At 51.3% G+C, this 10,757-nt stretch overlaps 1 protein-coding gene across 2 annotated transcripts; it reads left to right on the forward strand.

Moving 5' to 3' along the window:
• Hoxa10 (homeobox A10) lies at positions 1 to 7,992 on the forward strand. 2 transcript variants are annotated; one of them, XM_051152353.1, is made up of 2 exons: positions 1 to 124; positions 7,718 to 7,992. In XM_051152353.1, exons 1-2 carry the CDS (start codon positions 115 to 117, stop codon positions 7,990 to 7,992), a joined length of 285 nt encoding a protein of 94 aa, XP_051008310.1. In that variant the 5' UTR covers positions 1 to 114. The 2 variants fall into 2 exon arrangements, with proteins under 2 accessions (XP_051008310.1, XP_051008309.1); XM_051152352.1 differs by lacking the exon at positions 1 to 124 and adding an exon at positions 5,003 to 6,511.
• The last annotated feature ends 2,765 nt before the right edge of the window (positions 7,993 to 10,757 follow it).

Here is a 10,757-nt window from a genome sequence, read left to right on the forward strand (position 1 = left end):
GGGGGGCTCGCGCTAAGAAGTGATTGAGGTTGTAATTTAAGGCAAAGCGCCTTCGCTAGGCCTCTCCTCATCGCGGCGTGGAGAAGCTGCTGCCCTTTGGCAGGGATTTCAGAAATGAGTCAAGGTAAGCGGCCACAAGTTTATCAATTTCACTGTCGTAGAGGTAGGTGCGGGGACGTACTGATGCCTAAACAAAGCTTGAGTTTCTTGGGTGATGCCCCTTTGCCACCCCCGACCCCTGCCGCCGCCCCATGGCTCTCTATGGTTAGAAAACAGTGGGAGGCCTAAGAGGAAAAGTTGTCGGTTTTAGCTCCGAGTGCCAGCATTTCCCCTAAGCTTCTCTCCGATTTTGCTGAAATATTCCGATCTGAACGAGTTAGGTATGGTCCGAAGCCTGGCGAAGGGGACTCAGCTGTGCTGGGATTAGGGCTATTGGGACAGGAAAAAGATGGTAGACTAGGGAAAACAAAGTTTCTGCGTGGAAACAATAGAGTGGTCTGTATCTGTGGTGGTTGGAGTGAGTTTCTTCCCTGGGGCAGCGCTCCAGAGGTTACTGATTTTTCTGGTAGGTGCAGCCTAGAAGTCTGCCTAGCAGGCTATCACAAAGCTTTGTTGGAAAAAAAAAAAAGCCATTCAAAGAAGTCGCATTTGGTTTTTCTGAGGATATTGGAGACAGCCCCGTGGTGCGTATTTGGAATGTGGTGTCATAGCCCTGGCTGGCGTTTTCCAACACAATTTCCTAGCTGTTAAAAACGAGAAACGTTTTTATTGCATATTTTGCAAATTGTGCAAAAAATACGTTGATAAATATAGGTATATTTGTTTAAACAGCATGAGGATTAGGTCTGGCTCCTTACGTTTATGAAGCAAGTTTTAAATAACCAAAAGCGCTTACAGTGTGAAGGCCAGATTTAAATCTTCCATTTCTCCCATATTTAAATTTTTATTTTAGTATTTTTTCGTTTGTTTCTCGAAATAGTTTCCTTTTGTTCCCCATATATACAGTGCTATGGATGAGTAAGAATTCCAGAACAATTAAGTACTTCCCATGTTCACGAGTGTGTGAGCAAAATTTGTGTTAATGAATCACCAGTTTTGTTAGGCATGGGCTCCCAAGCCATGCCAGAGAAAAAGCAACCCTGAGCAGAAACAAGGGCTGTGAACTGCAGACAACAGGACCCCCCCTAACATTTCCCACCCTCCAGGGTTAAGGCCAGAACCAGTTAGTTTCTTACCTACAAAACTAAGAACACTGGTACTTCAAGATTAGTGACAAAAGGGCGCAATCCTTCCCCCATTAAAGGTCGAGGGCCAGTTCAATTTAGAGGAAAAAAAATAGAAAAAGATTTCAAGTTGAGGATAGATTGAACCTTGTTTTTAAAAAAGAAAGAAAAAAAGAAAGAAGCAAAAGGCCCACATATTAAATATCACTGAAAATGTGCATGTTCTCAAAGAAGAACAAGAAAATAGTGTCACTTATGAAAATTGCAGTGTTTCATAAATATATGAGTGGGATTTTCCCTAAATTTTGCTAGTGCTGGACATATTGAAGCTGTATTAATTTTTCTTCATGATGCTGCGATGCAGCCCTACAGCCCTCTGGATAATTTGAAACCCAAAAAACATTGAGAATGGTCTCTGTAGAGAAAGTGATTTGTATTTTAATCTGAGGAACTAGATTTTTGTTTGTTTGTTTGCTGTTTATTTTGTCCTAGTGAAAAATTCAACTTATTTTCATATTATGAATGTATTTGGGGGCTCCCAAGGGCATGCTCAGGGAAGAAGAATCTGCTATCAAGTAAAATGCAAGGAATTACTCAAACTTTCTTGATTCTTGTACCTGGCATTTCTTGTGGCGCCATGCAGAGAATGGGTGTTATCACCAGGCAGAAACCGGCAATATTTACTTCCGAACAAACACAGACTCTGGCAGTGGCAGCCGCAGTGCGATTGCTGCATGAGCCTAGTTAAAGGCAGCAGGCACCAAGGGTTTTTAGGTCAAAGGCATCTAAAGAAAGAAAAGGGAATTCGGCTGCTGAAAGGAAGGGCAAAGGAGAAAAGAAAGGGGAATTGCTAGACTTAAACTTTTGGGGATAGCGAGTCTCCCAAAAGCCAAAGCGCTCAACAAATAGGATATTTTTACTGGGGAGACTAACACCTCATGGTTATAGTCTAGGGAGACTACAGGGTGGTTGCGGGATGCCTGGCGCTCCAGACCAAGAAAGCCGAGCAGGCACTCAACCCTCCAACCCCATTAACTTGAGCTTCTGAGTCACTGTATTTACTATGAGACAACTGCATCAGGCTGGTCTGCTGGATACCAGGGTTCCATGTTAGGCTGTCTGGCTGTTCCCTTGTTCAGCAAGTCTCTGGGAGTAAGACAGAGGTCCCTAGTCAGAGAGGGGTTGCCATAAAGACTTCCATACTTAAACAAGGAAAGAAAAAGCTCAAATGAAACACTCTGTTCTATTTCTTGCAATGGGAGTGTGGAGAACAGCATAATTGCTCTCCACAAAGGTGGATGAAGATACAAGTGTCAATGCTATAGTCTGTGAGGCAGCTAGCAAGCAATCTAATTCATCCAGTCTTTGGCAGAGATGGCGTTTGTAGTGTATGCGGTACCAAAGCTGAGTTTTTTAACCTTGGTCAGCAAGTGCAGGCTTCTGGATCCCATCCAGCCTAGAAAATCCATTTGGCTATCCTGCAAGTCCTTGGCTAGGACTAGCCTAAGTGGCTTGCAGTTGGGCACCAGGCTTGCTTTACCAGACAAATAGACAGGGGAGTGCTGAGTCCCAGGAGAGTCCTGGATGCTCTAGGAATTTGAAGAAAATGTTTTTTTTTAAGGGGGTGGGGGTGGAAGGGGAACTCTTTGAAAGGATGGGTCAAATCATAGGAATGCCCAGATGTGGGGTTTTTTTCCCACAAGATAATTGGATTCCTCATAGCAGTTCCTAAAAACCTAGAAGGTTAAGAAAGATGCTGTCTCTATCACTACCTTTCACTTTGTTCTTGTAGCCTCTGCTATTGAGAGCATACTCACTCTCCAGTGATCACTGGCCCTCAAAACACACACACACACACACACACACACACACACACACACACACACAACCAAATCAAACCAAACCAAACAAAACAAAAAACAAAAGCAAGCAAGCAAACAAACAAACAAAAAACCCTCAGCCAGGGGAACTCCTTTGAGCATGAGATCCAGACAGGGACAGATCAGAATCCTGGCTCACAAGCCTCCTGGCCTCACAGGGCTCCTTTTCCTCAGAAAGTTCAGAGCTCTTGGGACCTACTTCCCCGTATAACAGCTTTCCAGAGAGGTATCAGAAAAAGGCAAAGTGCCTTTTTTTTTTTTCAGGCAGCCAGCCCCAGCTGCAGGACATTTCCAGTTGGCCCTGTTGAATACAAAAGTTCCACCTATCTGGTGAAAAGAGCAAGGACCAAGCACAGCCTGGAAAGTTAAGGCAGGGTTATATGCTGCAGTGCTCTGAAGCTTTGTAGCATTCTGGCTCTCTGCTCCCTAAGGCCTAGGCAAATGAAAATTTACCTTGGCTTTGGGTACAGAAGCAAATCAGATAGTTAGTGATGTCTCACACAGACTGAGCTTTTACCTAACAAAGTGGCTGCTGCAGATTGAAAATCCAGGTTGGAGAGAATTGATGCTCATCTGTGTTGATATTTTTCTCGTGCTCTCCTTTCTCCTTCTTCTTTCCCTTCTGCCCCGCCTTTCTCTCTCCATCCCTTTCTTTTTCATTTAGATGCTTAGATACTCCCAGACAGCCCTCTCAAGAGACAGAGGTTGAATTGGCAGGGATGTCTCGCTAGTGCTAACAGAGGCATGGCCTCCTGGACATGGCTAGCCAAGCAGCTGCAGCCAACTGCAGTTTCTTGGATCTCAGAAGCCAGAGCCTGACCTCTACCTAGCCAGCTCTCCTATGTGCTCTCACTCTCAGGGTTGTCTTTGTCCGAGCTTCATTCTGGGAGGAACCAGAATATGACATCTGAAAAACAAGAGTCTTTCCCTCACATTTGCAGAGGCCCTAAACACTATAGTTTCTGGGATCTGGGCGGTCAGCACCTCTCCAGTTCCAACTGGAGCTGGCAGGCCTGGGGCATCCTGGAGACCTTGTAACTCGGAGGTCAGAGCCAAAGCATCAACTGCACAAGCTCCTCTGGATCCTGCCGGAAAAGGTCACATTTCCTGAGCTTGATATGAGGCCCATAGTTGCTGGTTAGCATGCCCCAGGCTGGCCACTTCCAATTGTGTAAGAGAGCTCCCCAGAGTAGAACCCAGTGTCTGCTAAGCAAGGCACCTGGCCTTTGCAGTCTCTTATATTAGGGCCCAGACCCAGCTCAGCCTTCCAGGGAACGGATTTTCTCATCACCACCTTGTTAAAATGTGCACATTGTACACTACAAAAGGGCTGGAACAAGAGCTGCCCCAACCATGTCTTTGCGGGTGGGGGTGGGTACAGCAAGGCAAGAGTGCAGCGATGGGTTTTTGTTATAACCTCTGGGAGCGGAGGGATGCTAAGGCTAAAAGGAGAGCCAGAGAGGAAGTAGGGTGGCAGAGGTGTTTGCTGGACACATTTTCCCAAGATCACCACCACCCCCTCCAGCCCCAACTCCCAGTTCCTCCAGCGCAAAATGACCAGAGACCCAAGGCCCAGTATCCTAATCCTCTAACGGAAGTGAGTTTGGGGTCTCCTCAAGAGGATTTGCCAGGGTTGCCAGTCCACTGCTTTTCACCTCACCAAGCCAATTGTGCAAAATTAGATGACAGAAGTAGAGAGCGTGAGCCTATTGAGCACAGTGAGTGAGAAAAAAATCTTGACTGGCTAAAGGATGCAGTAAGAGTGGTGCGGCCTGAGGAGCCAGGCAGTGATATTCTTTTTGAGATGCTGGATGTGGTACTAGCCAGTTTCCAGTTCACTGTGGGTCCTGGACACTCTGAGGGTCTTGACAGCCTTAGGACCTACCTGGTCAGCCACTTTGGGAAGCCAAATTTAAGAACTGGGACCAGCTCTGGCTCCAGAAATAAACAGACCAGCTAGACTGCGTCTGAGCCCGCTTAAATGAACAAGGGGCTATGGGGACTCATGGCCACTCCACAGCAGACATGGGAGCACCCGAGGACAGCTGGGGTGCGCATCATAAACACCCCACTTGTTAACAGCGCAGGGCCCAAGGGCGCTCCTAAATAGACCCTTGTATGGGGGGGAAAGGGTACAGACTCATGAGCCAGGTCCCCCTGACCGCCACTTTGAGGTAGTCCCCACAGTTCCGGCATTCGGGCCATAGGTGTCAGGCGTGCGTCTTCTGGCCCATCAATACAGATTACATATTTATATCAATCGCGGGCTCCGAGGGCGCCCTCAGAGAGCGGCCCCGCGCCTACGAAACCAAACTGGGAGTGGTCGCGTGGAAACTCTGGCTTGGGATTGGCTGCAGGCGCCCGCCGCGGTGCGGGGGGATTGCTAATCGTATTCAGCATGTTTTGCACAAGAAATGTCAGCCAGAAAGGGCTATCTGCTCCCTTCGCCAAATTATCCCACAACAATGTCATGCTCGGAGAGCCCTGCCGCGAACTCTTTTTTGGTCGACTCGCTCATCAGCTCCGGCAGAGGCGAGGCGGGTGGCGGTGGCGGTAGCGCCGGGAGCGGTGGAGGCGGCTACTACGCCCACGGCGGGGTTTACCTGCAGCCAGCCAGCGACCTACCCTACGGGCTGCAGAGCTGCGGGCTCTTCCCGACGCTGGGCAGCAAGCGCAATGAGGCACCGTCGCCCAGCGGCGGTGGCGGTGGTGGCAGCGGGGGCCTGGGTCCCGGGACGCATGGCTACGCGCCCGCGCCCCTAGACCTGTGGCTAGACGCACCGCGCTCCTGCCGGATGGAACCGCCTGATGGTCCGCCGCCACCGCAGCCCCAGCCCCAGCAGCAGCCGCCGCCCCCGCCACAGCCGCCTCAGCCCCCGCCACAGGCCACTTCGTGTTCTTTTGCGCAGAACATCAAAGAAGAGAGCTCCTACTGTCTCTACGATTCTGCAGACAAATGCCCCAAAGGCTCGGCCGCCGCGGATCTGGCCCCTTTTCCGCGGGGCCCGCCACCCGACGGCTGCGCCCTAGGCGCCTCCAGCGGAGTGCCAGTACCGGGCTACTTCCGCCTGTCTCAGGCCTACGGCACGGCCAAGGGCTTCGGCACTGGCGGCGGCGGCGGTGGTGGCGGTGGCGGTGGCACACAGCAGCTCGCTAGTCCTTTTCCTGCTCAGCCCCCGGGGCGCGGCTTCGACCCACCGCCCGCATTGGCTTCCAGTTCGGCCGAGGCAGCCGGGAAGGAGCGAGTCCTAGACTCCACGCCACCACCCACGCTGGTTTGCGCCGGTGGCGGCGGCGGCGGGGGCTCACAGGGCGACGAGGAGGCGCACGCGTCATCCTCGGCGGCTGAGGAGCTGTCCCCAGCCCCTTCCGAAAACAGTAAAGCCTCGCCGGAGAAGGACTCCCTGGGTAAGCAGAGCTCAACCAAGGGCTCAAGTCAGACGGGCAGACAGTCAGACCCACGAGGAACAGAGGACCAGGAGCCTGCGCGGCAGCCACAGGCCTTGGCCCAAGCTGAAGGCAGGCTGACCTTCTGAACTTGTTTTTAATATTTGGGCGTGGGGACGCAGTAAAAATCCATGTCCGGCTTAGTGCCGCACACCAAGACGTCCTCAGCGTTGGCCCTAGCTCACCCTGATTTGAGGGGTGAGGGCACCGGTGAGGAGCCCTTCTCCTGTGCATACACTTTCTTGTGGCCCTGAGTACCCCCCAAAGCCCTGGTCCCCAGCCCAGCCTGCTCAACGCGGCCCACGCGGGGGTGGGGGGGGAGGGGCAGGGAGGGAAAGTGGCTAGCCTGCAGATAGCACGGATGTTTGTAAGGCATCCAAAATAAGCAGCCGCCAGCGCCAATAAATAAGCCCATTAACCGGCGAAGTTCGAGTTTACGATCCCCCATGCGTTTTTTCAAAGTTCCTGGAGGGGCGGGAATCCTCCCTTGTTGCAAGGGGGAAGAAAAGGCAAAGCGTCCTCCATGGACGTTTGGGGCTCTGAACCGAAAACCTAGGAGGGGCCATTTCCCTTCTCTTGGAATTCGGTGTTACCCAGCAGCACACTCCAGTTTTTGGGGGAGACAGGAGCGGAACAGCCTTTGACCTCAGAATCGGATTTTGGGGACTTCTTTATTGGACCAACTATGTCCTTCTCCTCCGGCCTAGAGCAATCTAGAAGGCCAGGGTAAAGCAGTGAAAGCTGCCAGCCTCTCATCCAAATAAGCATCTCTTACTCCCAGCTTGCCCCCCCCCCCGCAGGAAATGCTTCCCTGCCACTGGGTGAGAGGCAGAGAAAGGCGTTAAGTTCAAGATGTACGGCCTTGCCTTCCCCGGCCTTTCATTCTCTGAGCGCCCTGCGGAGTGGTGCTAAAACAGGTGCCTGGAAAAAAAAGTAGAGGAAAATGTAAATTGAGAGGACCGGGTGTAGATTTGAGGCCCACTCGATTTTGTCATGCCTTTTGGAGGGGTTTCTTGTTCTCTGAAAGTCAAAGAAGGCCATAACCCTCTCTCTATGACTTCGGGCGGTCCTCTATTGGGAAAGGCCTGAAATTCACACACACACCCCCTTGGACAGCCTCGAGTGGCCTCGACTTAACCTTCCCTTCTGTATTCTCTTAAACTCCAGGCAATTCCAAAGGCGAAAATGCAGCCAACTGGCTCACAGCAAAGAGCGGCCGGAAGAAACGCTGCCCCTACACTAAGCACCAGACGCTGGAGCTAGAGAAGGAATTTCTCTTCAACATGTACCTTACTCGAGAGCGGCGCCTAGAGATCAGCCGTAGCGTCCACCTCACGGACAGACAAGTGAAAATCTGGTTTCAGAATCGCAGGATGAAACTGAAGAAAATGAACCGAGAAAACCGAATCCGGGAGCTCACAGCCAACTTTAATTTTTCCTGATGAAACTTCCAGGAAACGGCCGCCCGCCGTATTTTCGCTTCCAGAGAGGCCTGTACCCTTCCTTCTGCCTCCAGCCTCTGCCCCAGAACTCGCACCTGTGCCGGAGCCCCATTTCTCCCACTCACACTCGCCATCTCCCAGGCCGTTTCGTCTGTGCAGGGCTGGTTTGTTCTGACTTTTTGTTTCTTTGTCTGTTTGCTTGGTGTTGGTTTACTTTCTGGGGGAAAAAGCCATATCGCTAAAAATTCTATAGAGATTGAGATTGTCTTCACTGTCAAGTCTTGACTGGGCTGGGGGGGGGGACCCACTGCTAGAAAAGGCCCCAGTACTCCTCTATGGGGATCTGGTTTCCTGCCCAGCCCTGGGTAAACTTAGCCGGAAGCCCTAGGTCCCATTGTCGGCGCTGAGGTGTCTGGCCTGAGGTCAATGGTGCAGGGAGCCGCCACCGGGTTCGCCAGCCTGGAGTGCTGGGCTGGGTTTAATCAGGGAGTACAGGCCTGATTTCTCTTTTCTTCCTTCTTTTCTTCCTTGGCCAAGAGCAGAGTGTCAAAGCGTGGACATGCAGGTTAGCTAAAGGGCTTGACCTAGCTAGTTAAAAAGTGAAAGAAAAAAATAATAATAATCAGAAAGTTAATTTTTCCTTCCTCTATGAGATCTCTCAGCTTTAAATGAAAATAAAAATGGCCAATAGAAGGAACCTTCTCTTCCCGTTTGTCTAAGGTCTTGTTTGCCTGATTAAAACCCTTCATTTACCTTTGAATTTCCATGTCCTGGCTGTTGGTAAATAACATGTTTGTTTAGACACGTGGAATTAGTGGATTTTTGCCATTGAAATTGTTACTAAATGGTAACACATGAAAAGCACACCACGATTCTCCCTATTTAATGGAGTTGGGGTTTTTGTTTTTTGCTTTGCTTTGCTTTAATTCACTTTTTTCTTTTTTCTTTCTTTTTAGGCTCTCTGAAATTTAGAGACGCCTAGGTGGGCTGGGGCAAGAAAAAAAAAAACGAGAGAAGGGAGATGTTGTTTGGTTTCCTTTATACTGTGAAGTTACATGCATAAAAGGGTCAAACCTGTAGGTGCAGAAAAGGAAAAAAAGTATAAATACAAATCTGTATAAATGTCTATTATTATGAAAAATTGCCAATCTTGTTTAAGCAAATGCATTCTATCGTTATTATAAATGTTAGTTCTAGCTTTATTTACTTCAAATCTTAAATCAGAATAAATTAATATTGTATTGCTGCTGTGCGTGGAAAAAAAGATGATGTTTATGTTCTTATAGAATAAAAGCCGTGGAATGAAGCTTTTTAATTTTACCTCTTTTTTGACTTCTTATCTTCACCTTCCACTTTATCCTGTCCACCAGTTTTACAACAGGAGGGCTAGCCCGAGCCCCCTGCAATTACTTTAGGCATCTATTTAAATATTACCTAGACGGTCGTAATTTGTCTGGGCCCTATAGCCCTGGTGCCTTAAGGTTTGTCGGCTTTTGTTCAGTTTTATGACTTGCTAGTATATCTGGATTGTGGCTGTCTTGGACCAGTGGTTTCAGTTGAGAGGAGAGCTGCACAGATAGAGGAAGCTAAACAGGATTTCTTTCGGGAGCCCCGGAAAGGCTCGCAGAGGCCGGTTTTTCCTGCGGGTGTCCAGGTCTCAGAAGACCCCACGCCCGATATCCGCGGAGGAGAGCCCACTCACAGAGCACCACTAGTGCCTGCGGCAGCGGTTAAGTGGACCCAGGCCGAGCTGTCCAGGGTCACCCCCCTCCCCCTGCCCGGCCTCCCCCACCTGGCGGCCCTCCGCTAGGACACGCGTTTCCTGCTCGCCGGAGGGGGGGGCGACACTGTGGGGGGGGGGGCGGAGGGTCGCGGGAGCGCGCGCCTCAGCGGGCGGGTGACTAGGAAAGAGAAGTGGGGGAGAGTGAGCGGCTGCGGCTGCCTGCCGAAAGCCAGTCGTAGAGGCCGCAGCCAGACGCAGGGCCTGGCTTGGTGCTGTCCCCTGCACTTTCCGGTTGTCCAGGGCGGCTCCTGCACGGCTCTAGTTCGCGAATCTGCTGAATCTGGGGAACCCGCCGCCCACCTCTCGGCCTCCTCTCTCTTCCAGTTCCCCCCTCCTTTTTTCCTCCCTCCTTTCTTGTCCCCTCCCCCTCCTTTTACTCTTCCCCCTTCTCCTAGGAGTACCTTTCCGGGGACCGGATCCCTTTTCACCCACCATGGGTTTGGGGTTCTGTCTGGCGCAGGTTGCGGAGGGCTGGTCTGGGCATGGTAGCAGGGGTATCTCCTTGTCGGCGACGGTGGCGGCAGCGGAGGCGGCGAGGGGCGAGGCAGCCCCGAGCCAGCAGCATCAGAACTGGTCGGTGATTTAGGTAGTTTCCTGTTGTTGGGATCCACCTTTCTCTCGACAGCACGACACTGCCTTCATTACTTCAGTTGAAAGCGTCTCCAGGTACCTGGACAGGGCCGGGGTGGTCTGGCGGGCCCTCAAGGCCCTAACCTTGCCAGGCCAGCGGTGGCAACCTCGGATTCCCAGTGCAGGAGGAGCTTCGGGTCTTCCTCCCCGCTATGCCATCCAGCCCGCCTCACCCTCTCCGCCCCGCACCTGGCTGGAGCAGGTACGGTCAGGTTGGCGGCTGATTCTTGGACGCCAGGGGCGTGGTAAGAATTCTGGGCCCCGGGCCATTCAAGGTCAGGGGCGCTCCCTTGCAGCCAGAGCTTTCGTTACTGTATGCGCGCGCCTGTCTGGGACTCTGCCACTCTCCTGC

The sequence above is a fragment of the Acomys russatus genome, chromosome 10 (genome assembly GCF_903995435.1).
Source record: "Acomys russatus chromosome 10, mAcoRus1.1, whole genome shotgun sequence".
Lineage (NCBI taxonomy): Eukaryota > Metazoa > Chordata > Mammalia > Rodentia > Muridae > Acomys > Acomys russatus.

Coding starts and splice junctions, on each gene's coding strand:
- Hoxa10 (XM_051152352.1), top strand. CDS start 5,518: ATGTCAGCCAGAAAGGGCTATCTGCTCCCTTCGCCAAATTATCCCACA. Junction 6,512..7,717: donor GCCGGAGAAGGACTCCCTGG/GTAAGCAGAGCT, acceptor CTTAAACTCCAG/GCAATTCCAAAGGCGAAAAT.